Source organism: Berghia stephanieae, chromosome 7 (assembly GCF_034508935.2).
Source record: "Berghia stephanieae isolate SIO BIC M18660-M18661 chromosome 7, UCSD_Bste_1.3, whole genome shotgun sequence".
Lineage (NCBI taxonomy): Eukaryota > Metazoa > Mollusca > Gastropoda > Nudibranchia > Aeolidiidae > Berghia > Berghia stephanieae.
This window is the reverse complement of record NC_088366.1, coordinates 57,421,479-57,443,637: the sequence shown is the minus strand read 5'-3', so window position 1 is coordinate 57,443,637 and position 22,159 is coordinate 57,421,479. Positions and strand designations below refer to the sequence as shown.

The following is a 22,159-nucleotide window of genomic DNA, read 5'->3' as shown; positions in this document are numbered from 1 at the left end:
CAAGTGCATTTAATAACTAGGGTTGCAAAAGGTTAGAACAGCACGTGTATACATAGGAAAAAGAAAATTAAGGTAAACCAAACATTTTGAGGATGATAAAACAGTTAAGAACATCAATAACCACGGGCAAAAAGCCAAAATGAATATAGTAGTAGTAGCCTTAAACAGAACAAAATACAGAGGACGAAACGTTTTAGGTGCAAAACCATTCTTCAGCCAACAACAACAACAAAAATTATAACTTTTACAGTCCACAGCTTATAGCAGCTTAGTAACATTTAGCCTTGAGTAAGTTGCAAAACAGCTTTATACTTTATGCTACAATCCTATGCTACGATGCTAAGATAAGACATAAGTGAGGACAAAGTATACTTTATTTTACACACAAATATATAGTTTTATATAAATATATATATATATATATATATATATATATATATATATATATATATATATATATATATATTTATATATATATATATATATATATATATATATATATATATATATATATTATTGTCTTTTCCGCCTCGACGTCATAAGACATCGTCGCCTAGGCATTCCACGAAGGAATTTAGATAACTCATCAAACAAAATATCAGATTCTGATGACAACAGGAATCACCCATGTTGTCCAAGTGAGCAAATTGGGGTTAATAATCTTGCTCAAGGAAAAAAACGAAAGTGCCTGAAGCGGGGCTCGAACCCGGGTCCTTCCGGGTCACAGTGCAATACCTCAACCACTCAGCCACTTCACCCCCATATATATATATATATATATATATATATATATATATATATATATATATATAAAATATTTATTTATATGTATATAAATATGTGTGCAAATGTTTATATAAATATATATATATATATATATATATATATATATATATATATATATATATATGTATATATATATATATATATATATATATATATATATATGTGTGTGTGTGTGTGTGTGTGTGTGTGTGTGTGATTCAGCGAATAATCCAATGGCGTACTTATTAATGAAATTAGCAAACAGATCAATCGTGGGGTTTTGAGAATACATGTACGCGATAAAGGACATTAACACATTATATGCTTCAATTTCACCATATGTAACACACAATATATCAATAATGATAAACCTCTGTTCACACCACTAGTTGCCCCTTCATCTTTTTATCACAAGCAAAACACACCAAAAAACCCCCCAAAAAACAAAACAATAATAATAAACATCCATTCACATAGTAGGTGCCCCTTCACCTTATCATCACAAGCAACACACAAAACAAACAACAACAATAATAAAGCTGCATTCACACCACTAGTCGCCCTTCACCTTTTCATCACAAGCAAAACACAACAAAAAAAAATCAAACAATAATGATAAACCTCCGTTTACACCAATAGTAGCCCCTTCACATTTTCATCACAAGCAACATACAATAAACAATAATGATAAACCTCCGTTCACACCACTAGTTGCCCCTTCACCTTTTGATCACAAGCAACATACAATAAACAATAATGACAAACCTCCGTTCCCACCACTAGTCGCCCCTTCACCGTTTCATCACAAGCAACACCCAAAATATCAATAATGATAAACCTCTGTTCATACCACAAGTTGACCCTTCACCGTTTCATCACAAGCAACAGACACAAAATATCAATAATGATAAACTACCGTTCACACCACTAGTTGCCCCTTCATCACAAGCAACGCACAAAAAACAATAATGATAAACCTCCGTTCACACAACTAGTTGCCCCTTCACCTTTTCATCACAAGCAACACACACAAACACACGCACACACACACACACACACACACACACACACACAAACAAACAAACAAACAAACAAACAAGCGAACAAAACAAAAAAACAAAAAACGAAAAAAACAAAACAAAACACAATAATGATAAACATCCATTCACATAGTAGGTGCCCCTTCACCGTTTCATCACAAGCAACACACAAAATGTCAATAATGATAAACTTCCGTTCACACTACCGTATATCATAGGAACAAAGGCGTTGTTGGTGACGCTCATCAGGGGTCCCATTGCAATGGAAGCGATCAGGTAAGCACAGGGCAACATCATTCCAATCATCACCATCACTTGTCCAAGGTTTGTGGCTGGTTTCTTGGAATTCCCGGTCATCATTGAGCTCTTTAAAATGACAGGAAAAAAATTAGAGTATTTGTGACCCATCGTCTCAAAACGGTATTATGTCGGAACGAACCGGATGCTTAAAAGCCGAATTTAATGTTAAACTGGTCAAAAATATAAATTGTTGGCATTAGCACCCTAAAATATGGTATCCATTCTCCTCAATAAATCATATAAACTCAACACAAGTCTGATTTTTCTGGCTATAAATTCAATTTTCAACACCTTAACCAACCCGACTTAATACCGTTTTGAGGCGAAGGGTCACATTTAGAACGTTGAAACATGTACGGCTATGTGGTCTAGTGGTATGACACTCGCTTTAGTATCTGAAGGTCCAAGGTTCGAGCTTCGCTCGGCGGATAGTTTAGTCCTTGGAGAAGGTTCTTTACTCACATTCTCTCACCGTACTTAGGTGTAAAATGAGTACCTGGCCGTTAACAGCGTTGACTCTGTTCGAAAAAAAATTGAAATATCGCCTAACCGGCATCATGTCCCGTCCCACATATTAAATGTTGCTGTTGACCAGAGACCTCTTGTAAAGCGCTTTGAGCACGTTTAGTGGATATTGCGCTAAATAAAAGCTCAATTTTTGAGAAAATATTTTAACTGTTATACTATACTGCAACGTGCTGTGGACTGTAAAAAGTTATTAATCAAAATGACGATAATAGCTTCATAAACAAAAACAACAAAATAACAAATACTGAACGTTTCGGGCTCAAAACATTTCTTCAGCGAACAACAAGAAACAACGAAAACATAAATACATTACACTTTTTTTTCAACCCCCCCCCCCAAAAAAAAAAAAAACCAAAAAAAAAAAACAAAAAACAAAAAAAAACAGATGGACGACCGAGACATTTCTGACACTTGCCGAATATTATTCCTATCATCTTTCTGAAAATGACATCCTCCTTAATACAGAAACTAGAAGCCTTTCAGAACAAGTGTTTAAAAGAATTTTAAATTTATTTTGGCCTACAAAAATAAAAACAGTGGATCTATTAAAGAAAGCTGACTGCACTAGCATTGAAAGCCAAATAAAAAGAAGAAGATGGCGTTGGCTGAGTCATGTGGCCAAAATGGAAAAAGGGTCACTTCCCAAGACAGCCTTGCACTGGACAGCAGATGGGAAGAGAAAGCGGGGAAGACCCAAAGAAACCTGGCGAAGGATCATGGAGAAAGAAAGACTTAAAGGAAGCAGGACTGTCCTGGAACACAGCCACCGCAAAAGCAGCCGATCGCAAAAAATGGAGATGTCTGGTGGATGCCCTATGTGCCTCATGGCCCGAAGAGGATTAATTCAATTATTCATCTTTCTGAGAAACGTTCCGTGTTAAGTAATCTGTTCTCTTTTGAAGCTGTTATAGTCAGTTTTCTTTATTAATTTTTATCTTAACCGATGCACAGGTATAAGCCTCAAAGCAGAAAATATTTTGAAAGACTGAAAAAGAACAACATTGAGACGACTAGTAGAATAAAAATTACCCGGCGGCGATGGGGGGCTCGAACCCGCGACCTTACTGGTACGACAACTCCGCCTGGCCGGGGAGAGCGTGGCTCTACTGTCTGAGTTATCCACTTTTTATCCCGATAGATACAAATGTGACCCATCGTCTCAAAACGGTATTATGTCGGAACAAACCAGATGCTTAAAATCCGCATTTAATGTTAAAACTGGTCAAAAAGATAAATTTTGGCATTAGCACCCTAAAATATGGTATCCGTTCTCCTCAATAAAATATACAAACTCAACACAAGTCTGATATTTCTGGCTATAAATTCAATTTTCAACACCTTAACCATCCCGACTTAATACCGTTTTGAGGCGAAAGGTCACAAATTATAATCGATTCTTTCTGGTGACTCCCACGTTTTAGATTTTATCATCACCTTCTTCACACGTACGGCTATGTGGCCGGATGTCATAACACTCGCCCTGGGATCGGAAGGTCCTGGATTCGAGTTCCGCTCTGAGCGACGCATAGTTGAGTCTTTAACAAAGGCTCTTTACTCACATTCTTTTATAGTACTCAAGTGTAAAATAATAATAATAATAATAATAATAATAATAATAATAATAATAATAATAATAATAATAATAATAATAATAATAATAATAATAATTATAATAATAATGATAATAATAATAATAATAATAATAATAATAATAATAATAATAATAATAATAATAATAATAATAATAATAATAATAATAATAATAATATTAATAATACTTTATTGCATCCCAAAAAGGAATTTTTTTTTTACAGACGTGTTATAATTTACACAATAAGATAAAAATACAATGGAAATGGATGTATATATATAAAAAAGGAAAAATGAGTACCTGGACGTTAGCAGGGTTGTCTACGTCGGAAAAAAAATATTTGTATTATCGCCAAATAGGCTTCATGTCTAGTCCTACGTGTTAAGTGATGCTGTTGGTTAGGGAGCCCTTATAAAGCGCTTTGAGCACTCAATTTACACCTGAGTACGGTGAGAGAATGTACGTAAGTAAAAGCCTCAATGACTCAACTATGTGCCGCTCGAACCCAGGTCTTTCGATCCGAAGGCAAGTGATCACAAATCCGCTTTTTCCAATTATCAAAAAAATTGAGCTTTTATATAGCGCAATATCCACTAATCGCGCTCAAAGCGCTTCACAAAGGGTCCCTGGTCAACAGCAACATTTAACATGTAGGACGGGGCATAACGCCTGTTAGGCGATATTACATTTTTTTTTCGGACAAAGACAACGCTGTTAACGGCCAGGTACTCATTTTGCACCTGAGTACGATGAGAGAATGTGAGTAAAGAGCCTTTTCCAAGGACTCAACTATGCGCCGAGCGCGAGGCTCGAACCCAGGAGCTTCCGATCCGAAAGCGAATGTCAAACCACTAGACCACATAGCCGCACAACTGCAACATTACGTCTTCTTTTGTTCCCGTATTACTTTAACACGATTATTGTTCAAATTAATTAGGAGAAAACGCTTTTTCAAATACCTTACTTAGATATATCTTTTTGGGCATATTTCTTCACATATGTGACCCTCCGTCTGAAAACGGTATTATGCCGGGATGATTCAGACCCCAAAAAGTGAATTTAGAGATAGAATGATGAGAAATTGGAGCTTAGAAGTTTTTGCAATGCAAGAAATAGTCTTTATACTCCAGCATAACGTACAGAAATTAAACCAAAGTTGGATATTTGTGGCTATGAATTCAATTTCCCTTACCGAGTGGATCCCGACATAATACCGCTTTGATACGGTGGGTCACATATTATTTTAACACGATTATTGTTCAAATTAATTAGGAGAAAACGCTTTTTCAAATACCTTACTTAGATATATCTTTTTGGGCATATAATTTCTTCACATATTATTTGAACATGGCTATTGTTCAAATTGATTTAATAATAATAATAATAATAATAATAATAATAATAATAATAATAATAATAATAATAATAATAATAATAATAATAATAGATCTTTATTGTCCAAAAATATGGCAATTTGTCATTTAGTTAAACTTGTTATAACGTTATATGATAACTATAACAATGAACAGATATTTCACTCCTACTTATTTTCTCTCTCTCTCTCTCTCTCTCTCTCTCTCTCTCTCTCTCTCTCTCTCTCTCTCTCTCTCTCTCTCTCTCTCACTCTCTTCCTCTCTTTCTTTCACGCGTGCGATATACACAACATAAACATATTCATTTCATTTTCAATTCGTTACATTTGTTACAAATCGACAAATATTATCATCATTATCAATTGGTCAATTAATAAATAAATTAATCAGTCAATCAGTCAACGCATCAATCCTTGGTTTTGCTGTACCATATGAAATATTCAACAGAGACAACAACGCTTATTCAAATAACCATACTTACATCTTCTTGGGCATATTTGTTAGCCAGTATATACCCTAGGGAAAAAGGGCAACTCCTGTAAATACCCGCCACGGCTGAGGCCACAAAGAACACGGCTTCTGTCTTCAAGACAATCAAAGTCACATACGCAGATACCATGATGATTTGGCACAAAATGTACATTGCATTTTCACCTTTAAGATAAATAAATAAATTAATTAAATAAATAAATTCCCTTTATTCATCCCTAAGGGGAAATTTTCTTTAGGGTCTATTCCAAGGGAAGACTGGAATAACCCAGGCGTCAGCCGCAGTGCAGCGCCGCAAATTGAGCTAAGGCTAGGTGACTTGCTCAAGGCCACACAACGGGGCGGGTAGTCGAACTCGGTACCTTTCAGGTACGAAGCAAAGACCGTACCGCTGCGCCACGCAGTCCTATAAACGAGAAAGAAAACGAGAAAAACAATTATATAATTTCTTAACCCTTACACAATCTGGTATTGTGTAAACATGATCAAGATAAATAAAATGGATTTTAGAGTGTCAAAATAATCGAATTTTTCCTTTAGGAGTTCTTTAAATTTTTTTTTTGTTAATTGAGCTTTATATAGAGCAATATCCACTAATGTGCTCAAAGCGCTTTACAACAGCAACATTTAACATGTAGGACGGGACATGCCGCCTGTTAGGCGATATTACAATTTTTCGGATAAAGACAACGCTGTTAACGGCCAGGTACTCATTTTACACCTGAGTACGGTGAGATAATGTGAGTAAAGAGCCTTTTCCAAGGACTCAACTATGCGCCGAGCGCGAGGCTCGAACCCAGGACCTTCCGATCCGAAAGCGAGTGTCATACCACTAGACCACATAGCCGCATAAAGGTAGGGAGAGGCAGTGATTTTTAGACAACGATAAACTAGGACAATTGCTTTGAATTTGACCCTTTTCTAAACAGGCAGCCAGTGAGTGTGATCTTCGAAAGAGTGGTAGATATGGCAAAGTGAAACCTCCGCCTTCGAAAGACCAATCTTTCAGAATTATTTTGGACCGTCTGAAGCCGTGCGGCTATGTGGTCTAGTGGTATGACACTCGCTTTCGGATCGGAAGGTCCTGGGTTCGAGCCTCGCGCTCGGCGAATAGTTGAGTCCTTGGAAAAGGCTCTTTACTCAAATTCTCTATTGCGCTATATAAAGCTCAGTTTTTAAAGCCGACTGAGCTTATTTTTCGAGACACCAAACAACAGAGCATTACAGTAATTCAGCTTTGAAACTTGAAGAGAAGCGACAAGCTTCTTGGTAACATCCTCAGAAAGGAACTGTCGAAGAGATCCATTTTCTTTTTTCCACTGACACATCAATGATTGAATCATTGTCTTAATGTGTGACCCATCGTCTCAAAACGGTATTATGTCGGAACGAACCAGATGTTTAAAAGCTGTAGTAAATGTTAAACTGGTCAAAAATATAAATTGTTGGCATTAGCACCTTAAAATATAGTATCCATTCTCCTCAATAAATCATATAAACTAAACACAAGTCTGATATATCTGGCTATAAATTCAATTTTCAACATCTTAACCAACCCGACTTAATACCGTTTTGAGGCGAAGGGTCACATATGGGAGTCCATCGACAATTCTGAATCGAAGATTGCTCCAACAGTATCTATTGACAACTCTTCCACTTTCAATTTCTTCTCATTCCAAAATCTACTGTTCCCTACATACACCACCTCCGTTTTGTCGTCATCGTTCCTACCCATCTAATCCCATATCTATCTATCCTTGATCTAGTCAATATTTTAAAATTGTGCTTAAGTTTGAAGCCCTTACATGAAAATAACTGACAAATCCGAAAGATTCCGGGATAAGATACTGGATTCATGATGAGAAAATGGAAATCAACATAATGGATTTACAAACGTTGAAACGTGAGGTTGTGGCCTTGTGTTATAACACTCGCCTTCGGATCGGAAAGTCCTGGGTTCAATCCCCGCTCTGAGCGGCGCATAGTTGAGTCCTCGGAAAAGGCCCTTTATTCACATTCTCTCATCGTACTCAGGTGTAAAATGAGTCCTGACCGTTAACAATGTTGTCTCTGTCGAATTTTTTTAAAATAGCGCATAACAGTCGTCATGTCATGTCGTCCTACATGTTACGTGTTGTTGTTTGCCAGGGACCCTTTGTAAAGCGATTTGAGCACGTTTGGTGGGTATTGCACTCTATAGAAGCTCAAAAAAGATTTCGAGGTCCCAAGAAAGCAGTTGATTTTTAAAATACATCGGGGACAAGCTATAAACTTCATGGACTTCCGTGTTCAGTAACCACCTTCTCCAAAGTATGCTCCCGTATCTTTGCAGAATGGGAGTCAAATAATCTGTCAATTCATTTGTCATTTATCGGTTGACCAGACAAGATCAGGTCATACTCTTTAGGATGCAAACTGGTCATAATAGATAAAAACCAGCACCTCTATACCAAATTCAAGGTGGGAACTACAAGTCAGCGCCCCCGTTAAACAGGAAGTATGACGGGTGAACACATCCTACAAAAGTACCCAACCCTCTCTGCCCATTAGGAGAAAATACTGGTTTCCGACTGCCCCAACCAGCCTGAGGAAAAAGCTCCACAGGAGCTTGGAGGACCCCCAGAGGACAGGAGCATATCTTGTGGAGAATAGACTTACCATCTCAGCGAATACAAATAAGAAAAATGTTTCTGTTTTTAGATTCCCATCAGTTGCAAACAGAAACTTAAAAAAAACAAACGATTTTTATCCAAACTAAGATAGATCGAAATGTCCTGTACAAAATGTTAAAGAACCTTTATTCATCAAACTAAGATAGATCGAAATGTCCTGTACAAAATGTTAAAGAACCTTTATTCATCTCTTATGGAAATTTGTCTTTAGGGCTTATTTCAAAGCAATTCTGGAATGACCTGGGCATCAGTCACAGTGCAGTGTCGCAAAGCAAGGTAACTTCTTCAGTGCCTCACAGCACGACGGGGAGTCAAACTCGGTGCCTTTTACGCACAAAGAAAAGACAATATATCGCTTTTCCCAGCTCGAAACAAACCAAGCAATTATGACACCCCATACCCAAAAGAGAGTCAATGAATCTGCAGGGTAGATACACAAAGACATAAGATTTCATAACTTACCAATGAAATGTGTAATCTTATTCAAGAGGGCACTGCTGCTGGAATACAGAATAAAGCAGACGAGAAAACTCAGAGCCGTTTGACGAAGTCCTTTCTCATACAATTGTCTCCCTGGAGATCCTAACACCGCCAGTGGTTCCCCGCGGTATATCCCTATCGTCAAAGTGAATCCAGAAAATTGTGAAAAGCTCAATAAACAAGCCATTCCAAAAAACACGGACACACAGAGAACCATAAGACGCTTGTTCTTCCAAATCGGTTGAGTTTCATATTTGGTAATTGATGATTTGTTGTTGGCCAAAGAATCTTGGTTCGCCTGAGAAATCATAATGCTTTGGCTGACTGACATTGAGATTGAACAGGAAGCAGGGAGTGTAGCGAACAGGGAGGGAATTCCAATGTTCTTTGATTGTCCTTCATCTTCATTACCGTCAAAATCTTTTTCATTATCGCGTTCATCCTCAGACCCAGTACTTGACAATAATGATCTGTCGTCATCACAATTATCGCTTTTAACATCATCATCATCATCATCATCATCATCATCATCATTATCATTGATTTTATCGTTGGTCTCTTGTTGGAAAGTAGTGTGTAATATTCTATTCTCGCACAAGATGTTGCTTTCGTCGTCTTTTGGTCTATGGGATGGCATTACAGTGTTCACATCAAACGGACCCTCTCTTTCTTGCGGTCTGGACTCACATGAGTTGTAATGATTCTTGCCAAGTTTATGAGCAGGTGGCAACAATGCTTCTGACGGATTGGTATTGTGATGTAAGCTCTCTGTTGATATTCTAATTAGAGAATGTTTGCTCAACGACTTTTTGAAATTATTGTTCTCTAAATTTATATTATTTTTTCTATTTTGGTCTCCAAACTGCAGATTCTTTTCTTTAGCGAGCACGTATCCCATGGTCGTAGTACAAATATAACAACAAGTTTGGATGAATAGGATTGCACAGCTAAACACTAGTATTGTCGCTGGCGTTCCGTCTAATTGGAGCAATGGCCCCAAATATCCAGGAATATCAAATGTCCCTATGAAACCTAACAGGCAGCTTGCGCTAGCCCCAAAAAGAGTTGCAGAGAAGAGAAGGCGTGAGTGTACAGCAGGCGGAGAACATTCCAAAACGAAAGCTCTACAAAGAGACATGCTAGCATCAAACGCCATGTCGAGGAGTGCAAAACTGATGATGCCGATGAAAGAAATAAATGTGACTTCATCATCATAGACTCTTTCAGAAGTTTGGTTGTTTTTTCTATCGATGGTCTCGAAATTGATATAACTTGTACCCGCAATCGAACCTATAGGGACGGTTGTGTTGAAACTTAGATTCGTCTGAGAAGTGGTATAATCTTGAAATGTTTCAACATTACTACTTTGATGGTCTGGCTTCACAACGGATTCACTAAATCCAGTGTAATCCTGTCCAGATGTTGAATTTATTTGAAACCTGTGGGTGGGATAGAGTTTCCATATCGAGCAGAATGCCAAGCCGATGTAACCCAAAGCATAGGTACTGTATCCAATTAACATCATACATATCTTGCGTTTCTGGTTGAAAAAAGATAATATATATGAACACATCTCATGTCTAAATCGTGGCAAGTAAAAGGTAAGTGGACGTGAGCAACAAAATAAGTAAATAAAGAAAAGCTCAACTACATCTATGAATTACAGTACTCGCCGGGTTCTAGCACGCTCTACAATACGATACGCCGGAGCTGAGCCCCCTCGTGGATCTTTACCTTGCAGCTGGTGAGGGGGCTTGAGCCACATGGGAGGGCAAAAGTGTAAACCCCGGTTGACCGTCACGAGACCATCCCGGGTATCGATCCAACGAGCCACATGAGCTGCTCGCCCCGGTGTGTGACTAAATTTGATCCAACCAGGTGCCCGAATAGCAGCCGCTATCCCGGGCGCCACACTACTATCTTCATGAAGGTTTCAAATTAGTTCAGTCAATGGCGAAGCGCCGTTCGTGTCGCCAGGGTCGTCGGCACGTTCCAGAAAAAAGCAAGCGTCCCTCTACACAATCGATTGGCGGCCTGCCGATCGGAAAATGCGACGGCGGGGATAGCAACCTGACGTATATATTTTTCCTGAATGTCTAGAGCCAGAGTATGGCAAAAAAAAAAGAGCTTTTATCAAAGCTATTGGCCGCCCATAGCGCATACATCCTCCTATTACAGGAGACCCACCTTTACTCAGGCGCGCAATCTTCCCGATTCCAGATCCCAGGCTATACGGTGGTCCAACGAGAGGACACTTCGAGGCTCAAAGGAGGGGTTAGCGTTTACGCTAAAGAGCCATCGAAGGTAAGAGTCATTGAGAGCGTAACGGACAGCAATGGGGTGAACCGAATTTCCGTGGAAGTAGGTGGACTGTGTTTGCATAATATTTACAAACCACCTAGAGAGACTCGGACTACACCACCGGTACCGGTGGTCAGCCATCCTTCCATCTGCCTGGGAGACTTTAATAGCTACCATCACGAATGGGGCTACCGAGACTGCAATGAGGCAGGAAGACAACTCCGCTCATGGATGGACTGTAATGATCTACACCTAGTGTACGATCCTACAGCCAAGGGTACTTTCCGGGGTACCCGCCATAAGAAGGAGTATACTCCAGACATCACCCTCGTTACGAAAGGCGAGAACGATGAACCGCTGCTGGTGAAGCGAACAGTCCTCGGGGACTTTCCGCATAGCCAGCACAGACCGGTTCTTGTCACAGCTGGGGTGACAATACCGAGGGTGCAGTCTCTCCCACTTTGCAGATGGAACTTCAGGAAGGCTGACTGGGAGGAATTCAGTTCCTATATCGAGCAGGTTTGCCCTGCCATTCCTCCCAAGTCCGAGAATAGAACCAGATTCAGCAGGCTACTGGTTAAGAGCGCTCAACGCTCTATTCCACGGGGCAAACGGAAATTCTACACCCCTTGCTGGACAGCAGAGTCGGAAGAACTGTACCGAGAGTACCAACAGACCCAGTCCCAGGGCAGCGATCCAGCCCCCCGATATCCGGAGGGAGACGATTACAAAAAACTGGCTGAGTAAGATCAAAGAGAGAGGGAATGGGGATAGCCCTCTCATGCGCATAATGGACGGTGCCCCCGTTTCGAGTCGAAATAAGTCCCGGCAACCCTTGTACGCAGAATCCCTGACTATGGACAGAGCTGCACGTACGAGCTGGAAGTCGGTTTGGACGAATTCAATCCCTCGTGGGGGCGGGGACCTACACTCCTCTAAGCTTGATGAGAAGTTGCCAGGCTTTGATACCAGTAAGAGGAGACATTGGGTGGCTGCGAATCGGCTTTGGTCGAGGAGCTGCCTCATGGCCAGTGCGCTTCATCGGTGGGGTCTTTCTACCTGTCCAACATGTACCCGCTGTGGGCAAGAACCTGAGACGGCAGAGCATCTAGTCGAACGGTGTGTTGTGACGATGCTACCCGGCGGGTTTGCGACGGTGCACGAATGCGGACCAGACTTTGCTGATTGGGTCGATCGTCATGACATAGTAGTGTGAAAACCATAAGAGGCTGCTGCCGGAGCTGGGTGACCGAAGGTACTGATTACCTCCCATAAACATCGAATCTTGGCACGCTCGGATTCTAGTACGCTTTTTGGGTTGTTTTTTTCTCCCGAGACCGTGCTAGAAACAAGCGAGTACTGCTCGTTTCCTCTGATTTCAAGAGTTTAATGTGCATTATAATGTTTCATTTATTTCATCTGCTGGTCAAATAGGAAAGTAAAAAATCGATTACTCCCTCACGGTACCACCACTCGGTCACCTGCAAATTTCAGCTACAAAAGCCGAGTTGCGGCCAGAACTGAACTGTCAGCAGAAGATTGCGGCTAGAAGGCTATTGGGAGGCAGGAGTGGCGGAATGTTTCCAGTCAATCTCCGCCTTAGAGATGGCACTAGAAGTAAGCAATATTTTTAGCGTCTAAAAAAGTATATGTCATGTATTGGCATACCACTGGATTTGAACCGCTGTCTGAAAACCGGCCAATAATGGGCAGGAGGATGAAGGCAGAGGTCCCACAAATAACGCCTGATAATGAAACAAGACTTGTAGGGACACCCAGGAACTGCATGCTGAAAACAAGGTAAAAGAATTTTGTTATTATTGTTATCGTCACGTTTCTATTTTTAAAAACTAGAACTAACAGTGCTCGAAGCGCTTTACAAGCATCTCGTACCAACAGCAACACTTAACAGGTAGGACGAATATTTTAATTCTAACATGCTGCAAAATGAAATATGGCCATTGACGCTCTTTCGTTTTATATATTATATGTGGGGATCCTGACTTCCCATAGTGGGCAGGGGGGTACATACTGTGTCTTCAATCCCCTTATATCTGTTTTCCAACATGCTTTCTGTCTTTGTCTTGGCATGAGATTAATTGGTTTTGTCCTGGCCCTGGCCGGAGGCCTAGCTTGGAGGGAAACAGTCAAATGCATAGTTATTGTTTTGGGAGATGATATTTTTTTCTTTGTAAATCATCTCTCTGTTATGTGTTATTATATTTGTTATTCTAGAACTTTTTACTATCCCATTTTCTTCCTTTTTACTGGTGCTGATATAACCTAATGTGTTGCAAGCGCGGGAAAACCCCTAAAAACAAACAAAAAACAATATATTATATGATTATTGAAATAGCATACTCACAACAATATTCCATAAATCATTGTAAACGATGCGCTCAATTCTATTCCAGCGAAGACCATCGACAGCAAACACTGAACACAGACGGACATCTCATCCTTTCTGGGGCTTTCTTCTTCACCTCTTTTTGAATCAGCATCCTGTGCAGATGACTCCAAACCGTTCTTTACCTTCCATTGGTCCTGGTCACGAGCTGTCTGAGATGCATGAAATGATTCCGATATTGACATCGACTGCGTTAGGAATGTAGACATCTTAACTTGTTGACAATTTGGTCCCTACGAACGATAAATGTCATACCTGAAAAAGAAAAGAAAAAAAAAGGAAAAATCCTGAACTTTTATATAGCGTAATGTTAACTAAATGTGCTCAAAACCTATTACATAGGATCCCAAGACAACAGCAACCATAGACATATAGGACAAAATAATATGACGCCTAAAAGACGCTATTTCAAGTTCATTTCGACAGAGATGTTACCCGCTGTTACCCGCATGTACTTATTTTGCTATTTCAAGTTCATTTCGACAGAGATGTTACCCGCTGTTACCCGCATGTACTTATTTTGCATTTGTGTATATTGAGAGAATGCAAGTAAAGAAACATTTCCACGGACTCAACTTTGCGCTGGACTCAAACCAGAAACCGACCAGTCTGAGGACAAGTTTCCTGCTACAAGATTATAAAGACACACATGATACGGGATGAAACACATTTTCAAAAATTAAGAAGACTTCCTGAGATTTGTAAATCAGAAAAAAAATTGTTAAAAAAAAAAAGAATAAAAATTGAGCTTTATATAGCGCAATATCCACTAAATGTGCTCAGAGCGCTTTACAAGGGGTCCCTGGCCAACAGCAACATTTAACATGAAGGACGGGACATGACGTCTGTTAGGCGATATTACAATTTTTCGGACAAAGACAACGCTGTTAACGGCCAGGTAGTCATTTTACACCTGAGTACGGTGAGAGAATGTGAGTAAAAAGCCTTTTCCAAGGACTCAACTATGCGCCGAGCGCGAGGCTCGAACCCAGGACCTTCCGATCCGAAAGCGAGTGTCATACCACTAGACCGCATAGCCGCACATTGTAAACATTATTTTCAGTAAAACGAAGCCAACAATCCAAGAATTATTGCCCAATACCGGCATCGAGATTTTATTTCTGGCCCCCTTATCCACTCAGCAGTGCTCATTTGGTAGCTGGGTCTGCTAGTTCTGGCGGACAGAACTTTGCGATAGACTAGCGTCCTATCCTAAGGGTAGCAAGCAATTGTTATTGTCCGTTTCACGCTGTGGAAACCTGGATAAACTCCGGCTCCATGGGCCTCAAGGCTCTGAAGTACCCTTACAGCATTAAAACACTAAGGTATTTTGGATGCAGCCATATAACATTTTGCTTTCAATAGCGGAAGAGTAGCGTCCCTTGATAGGACGTCACCCATAGTCTGTGACGTCACCGGCGGAAAAGTTATTAGAGAGAGAACGTCATGTTGGTTGTGCTCATGCGTCTCTCGCCCTCGCGGAGAGGACCCTTCTCAAACCTGGGACCTCACGTGAGTTTGGCAGTTAACTGGCTTAACAGTCGTGACGTCACTTTCCTCGTAATGACGCATAGTAAATTAGTAATGGTTCTAAACAATCGGAACAATGGCAAACGCCCTTATGAAATACGTCTCCGACTAGCATAAGTATATCCAGAGTAGAAAAACATTATAAATTTGATCATGTTTTGATTTTTATACATTCTGATCACATAACATGTGAAAAAGTTCTAGTCAGCATAAAGAATTAAAAGTACCGATTTTCTTTGTTTAGAACCAAGTTGTTCGTTGCTGGGCGGACGTGACATCAGACTATTGAATCCTATTGCTTGCTGATTTGCATAGGAAGCCAGTCTTTTGCAAAATACTATCCGCCAGATCTATCAGTATTTAACTATCTGTCATCTGCATTTTTTGCGGCGCAAATATCAGGGCGATCCGCAAATTTTAGCAAAATTCCCAAAATTGGCAAATCGTGGCAAATTTTGGGAAAATTGGCAAATCGCATGGCAAATTTTGGGGAAAAAAAAAGAAGCGAAAACAAAATAACGAAAAAAAAAAGTGAGAAACTTGAGAAATGTTGCAGATTTGCCTGGGCCCAAACCAAGGGAAGCTACTCTCTACGGATAATGATCCTTTAAAATCTTTGTAACAACGCTATTCATTTAATTAATAAATGTAGCCTCCTTAAATGTAATAAATTGTCTTTTATATATATTTGTTTCTGTATCGTGTGTTAATTTTTACTGAAACGCTTAGTTCTCCTCGGCAAATTTTTTGGCAAATTTCTTGGCAAATATTGGGGGGTTTTTTGGTGCAAATTTTGGCAAATTTTAGGTCCCAATTTGGCAAAAAAAATGCAGATGACAGAACTATCCAGTCACTGTTGGGTGGGCAGGGGAGTCAGTACAAAATATCGATTTCATCAGATATCGATATCGATTCTTTTGCGCGTTAACCAACGGAGCTATTTTGACCCCTTACTATCAAAACAACCCCTCTCATACTTCTCAAATCTGTCATTTGTTATGATGATGATGATGATGATGATGATGATGATGATGATGAATGATGAGAAATGATAAATATAAATAATAATAATTATTATTATATTATTATTATTATTATTATTATTATTATATTATTATTATTATTATTATTATTATTATATTATTATTATTTTATTATTATTATTATTATTATTATTATTATTATTATTATTATTATTATTATTATTATTATAAGTATAGTAGTAGTATTGTAATAAAAATATTAATAATAAGGATGATGATGACGATAATAATAATAATAAATAATAATAATAATAATAATAATAATAATAATAATAATAATAATAATAATAATAATAATAATAATAATAATAATAATAATAATAATAATAATAATAATAATAATATAATAATAATAATAATAATAATAATAATAATAATAATAATAATAATAATAATAATAATAATAATAATAATAATAATAATAATAATAATAATAATAATAATCATTATAATAACAATAATGATAATAATAATAATAATAATAATAATAATAATAATAATAATAATAATAATAATAATAATAATAATAATAATAATAATAATAATAATAATAATAATAATAATAATAAACACCGCTAATCTCGCCCTAATGGACAGAGGGCTATTAGCGCTTGATGATGATGTCCTACATCAAGCATTTCTTTGCAATAATAGCACAAATCGATCTATCGTGCAATAGAGAACAACTGGCGCATTAATTCGTGTGATAAACACGCTCTATTTCAATGTTTATTAACACACACAATTAATTACAAACACATACACACTACGAACAATCTCGCACACTTGTGCGGCTATGTGGTCTTGTGGTATGACACTTGCTTTCGGATCGGAAGGTCCTGGGTTCGAGCCTCGCGCTTGGCGCATAGTTGATTCCTTGGAAAAGGCTCTTTACTCACTTTCTCTCACCGTACTCAGTTGTAAAATGAGTACCTGGCCGTTAACAGCGTTGTCTTTGTCCGGTAATATCGCCTAACAGGCGGCATGTCCCGTCCTACATGTTAAATGTTGCTGTTGACCAGGGACCCCCTGTAAAGCGCTTTGAGCACATTTAGTGCATATTGCGCTATATAAAGCTCCATTTAAATTTAGTAGTGCAAGTGCATTCTCACAATTAGGTACTTACATTTGTTTACATTTATTACGTCAATGAAATCGCCGACTAACAGAAAAACGCAATTTATCATCAGCTATTATTTAATGTTAGAAGACTTCCACTATGTAATAGAATTAAAGAGTTTTGAATGAAAAAACTAAATGTGTCGATTGCGGCAAAACTGGCTGGATCTGGGTCAGCCCAGATTATACTGTCCTTTTGTTAATTAGGGCAGAGCACTTATTCAAAATGCAATTCGTTACTTACAAGTAAGATAAACAAAAACAAACCAAAAATATATTATATTATTGAAGTCCAAATTCAAACTGGTACCACCACTTCCTGTTTCCAAAATCTAGAAATACACTTCTTTATACGATTCTTACCACTCCTGCTTTCTGGATATCTGACCGAAATTTCACTGGTAAATTTTTTCATTACATTTTTTAATTAATTTATTTCTCTATTTATTTTTCTTTTAATTTTCTTATCTAACCCTTTGCAAGCGATATCTGGTTTCATTCATTATTACCCAACCACATATCTAACCGACGTGTACATATTTTCAGGTCTGATAGCCGAACGCAGTAATGGGTCTGTTTTAACATTATGACAGTGGACACTATTTTTTCTTCGGTTCGAGCCCGTAACAATTACTTTGGGTTATAGGACCTGCAAATATGTATGAGTCGTTTCTAACGGTTTCTAATTAGGGTGGATGTTGGCAAGGGCGGGGGCCGGGGGGGGGGGGGGCAGTCAATGCGATGCGACTAAGCTTCGTGTAGACAGCTACCTATACTCAATTGTGACGCATATGCTCCCAAAAAGGTATTTTGTCGACTGGGGTACTAAACTGCCAAAATATGTGGACTGTAAAAAGTAAAGTAATGAAAAATAAAAGTGACATTTCGGGCTCAAAATCCTTCTTCAGCCATTGACAAAAAAAAAAACAATAAAAACATTAATACATTACTTTAAAACCAGATTTAAAAAAAAACTCGAGTATTTCTATGGCGAAATATCCATTAGACGTGCTCAAAGCGCTTTACAATGGTCCTCAACCAAGAGCAACACTTAACATGTATGACGAGTCATGACGCCTGTTAGGCGATATTACATGGTTTTGTTTTGTTTCCAACAAAGACAACACTGTTCACGGCCGGGTACTCATTTTTCACCTGAATACCGTGGGAGAATGTGAGCAAAGAGTCAAGGACTCAACTATGCGCCGTTCAAAGCGGGATTCGAACCCTGGACCTTCATACCACTATACCACGTACCACACAATAGTTGATAGACGGCAGAGAAAAAATATTTGGCACATCCTTTCTGTAAGTATTAATTTTAAAAAATAAATAATAAAATAAAAATTTCTGACAAAGACAACACTGTTAACGGCCAGGTACTCATTTTACACCTGAGTACGGTGAGAGAAAGTGAGTAAAGAGCCTTTTCCAAGGACTCAACTATGCCCCGAACGCGAGGCTCGAACTCAGGACCTTCCGATCCGAAAGCGAGTGTCATACCACAAGACCACATAGCCGCACAATAAAATCTTCTTTTCAAAGTTACGTTTTATGTCGGCTAGGACCCAAATGCATAACAGTGGTTTATATCTAAAAAAAACAACAAAAAAAAAAAAAAACAAAAAAAACGCGAGCTTTTATATAGAGCAATATCCACTAAACGTGCTCAAGCGCTTTACAAGGGGTCCCTGGTCAACAGCAATACGTAACATATATAGAACGGGACATGACGCCTGTCAGACGATATTGCAATTTCTTACGGCGGAGACATCGACTGTTAACGACCTGGTACTCATTTTACACCACAGTACGACGAGAGAATGTGAGTAAAGAGCCCTTTCCAAGGACTCAACTATGCGTCGAGTTAGGCTCGAACCCGAGGGTGTGACGCCAAGACTTCTCTGGCTTGTTATGGCATAGTGCGGCTATGTGGTCTTGTGGTATGACACTCGCTTTCGGATCGGAAGGTCTTGGGTTCCAGCCTCACTCGGCGCATAGTTGTGTCCTTGGAAAAAGCTCTTTACTCACATTCTCTCATCGTACTCAGGTGTAAGATGAGTACCGGGCCGTTAACAGCTTTGTCTCTGTCCGAAAAAAAAAATTGTAATCTCGCCTAACAGGCGTCATGTCCCGTCCTACATGTTAAGTGTTGCTGTTGGCCAGGGACTTTGTAAAGCGCTTTGAGCACGTTATGTGGATATTGCGCTATCTACAAGCTCTATTAATTTAATTTATATACGCAGGGTATTCAAAGGTCAGTTGTCATCAATAACCACAAGCGGTTGTACTATATATATATATGGGGGGGGGGGGGGGGGGGGGGGCGAAGTGGCCGAGTGGTTAGGGCATTGCACTGTGATCCGGATGACCCGGGTTTGGGCCAAAATGAAAAATAATATGTGTTTTGATCCGAGAATGTAAATAATTTAAGATTTTTTAATGACTGAGAATGAATATTGCCTCAATCATCCAATGCTAAGATATGTGTGGAATGAATGAAGTTGACGTCACTCAGCTCCTTGTTATTTTTTATAGACCGCCAGTTGATTGTGTCGTCCTCATAAACTCTCTGAAATAGACTAACCGTTTTCAATGAAGATCACTTTTGTTTTGAATTAATAATAGATAGAATGAAGTTGACGTCACTCGGGTCTTTTTTTTAAATTTTTTTTTTGCCATCCGCGTTTATGAGTAATTCTTACTAAACTGTATTAACCAGAATAAAAACGTTTAAGGTTACACATTGTTTTGTGTGTTGGTCCGTTTTACTTCCGGATGGCAATGTTGTGAGCTTCTTAGCCAAGCGCATACTATCTATATTATCAAACGATATAATCTGGACTATATTATTGGAAGTAAAGTTGAAATAATAATAATAAAAGAGCTTTTATATAGCGCAATATCCACTAAATGTGCTCAAAGCGCTTTACAAGGGGTCCCTGGTCAACAGCAACATTTAACATGTAGGACGGGACATAACGCCTGTTAGGCGATATTATAATTTTTCGGACAAAGACAACTCTGTTGACGGCCAGGTGCTCATTTTACACCTGAGTACGGTGAGAGAATGTGAGTAAAGAGCCTTTTCCAAGGACTCAACTATGCGCCGAGCGCGAGGCTCGAACCCAGGACCTTCCAATCCGAAAGCGAGTGTCATACCACTAGACCACATAGCCGCACAAATGTAAAAGACGCCAATGAAAATCATCATCGTTGATAAAGGGTTAATTTTCTACTTCATGATGTTGCATAAACTTAACCGAAACAAATTTACGACGAAATGTCAAAGTCTGTTGGGTTTTTTTTTTTATATTATGTGATAATTACGTAATTTATTGGTAACAAACGTGCGTAGTATTATTTTTATGCCACGCAACTTTCGAATTCATCAATTTTCACTCATCTGCCTCGAACTAGTTAGTTCTGGATCATATTCTCTCTCTCTCTCTCTCTCTCTCTCTCTCTCTCTCTCTGTCTCTCTCTCTGTCTCTCTCTCTCTCTCTCTCTCTCTCTCTCTCTCTCTCTATATATATATATATATATATATATATATATATATATATATATATATAATGTAAATTTTCACTCACATTTTTTTGCCGAGACGACTCGTTTCTGTGTTCCTTACACTTCCTCAGTCGGCATATATATATTTATATATATATATGCCGACTATATATATATATATATATATATATATATATATATATATATATATATATATATATATATCAGGGTGTCCCAGAAGTCGCGCACCATGTAGATTTATATAAAGAAACAAATATGAATATCAATGAATATCAATTTTATTCATCAAAATCACAATAGATGCTCAAATTGTTCACCTTCAGCCTGAATACATGCATCGATTCTCTTTATAAAACTATCTTTTACTCTAATGAGGGTTTCAGTTGTGATTTTTTGACATTCAGTTATGGTGCGCGACTTCTGGTACACCCTGTATATATATATATATATATATATATATATATATATATATATATATATATATATATATATATATATATATAGATCGATAGATAGATAGAATTTGGTCACACGGCTCCAGCGTGCTGTATTGCAGAGCGTGCTAGAATGCAACGTGCTATAATCCAGCGAATACTGTATAATATAGATAACACACATCCTTACCTGAACTTGATAGTAATAGCCCATCTTTGTGAATATCCTTTTTGTCTCTGAATGCCTCCATTCATCGTAAATACCAGCCTGTTGTTTTGCGTTGAGTAAAATTTAATTGTAAATAGTCAAGTTGATAAGATTATAAAGAAGTCAATAAGAGCCTTGAGGCACATGGAGCTGGGGCGTATCCCGGTTTCTAGATCGTGAAACGGACAATAGCAATTGGATTATTTAGATTCAATGGTCTGATGTCACGCCGCCCGGCAACGGCGACCATCTTGGTTCTAAACAAAGAAAATCATTACTTTTTATTCATCATGCCGGCTAGAACTTTTCATATGCCTTGTGATCAGAATGTGTAAAAGTCAAAACATG

General features: G+C 38.5%; 1 protein-coding gene across 1 annotated transcript; it reads right to left on the bottom strand.

Moving 5' to 3' along the window:
- Positions 1-953: 953 nt before the first annotated feature.
- LOC144976271 (uncharacterized) lies at positions 954-17,737 on the bottom strand. The gene is made up of 6 exons (XM_078920465.1): positions 17,646-17,737; positions 13,905-14,201; positions 13,208-13,328; positions 9,221-10,778; positions 6,079-6,251; positions 954-2,171 (listed from the first exon to the last, which is right to left on the bottom strand). Exons 2-6 carry the CDS (start codon positions 14,153-14,155, stop codon positions 1,950-1,952), a joined length of 2,325 nt encoding a protein of 774 aa, XP_078776591.1. The 5' UTR covers positions 14,156-14,201; positions 17,646-17,737; the 3' UTR covers positions 954-1,949.
- Positions 17,738-22,159: the final 4,422 nt, after the last annotated feature.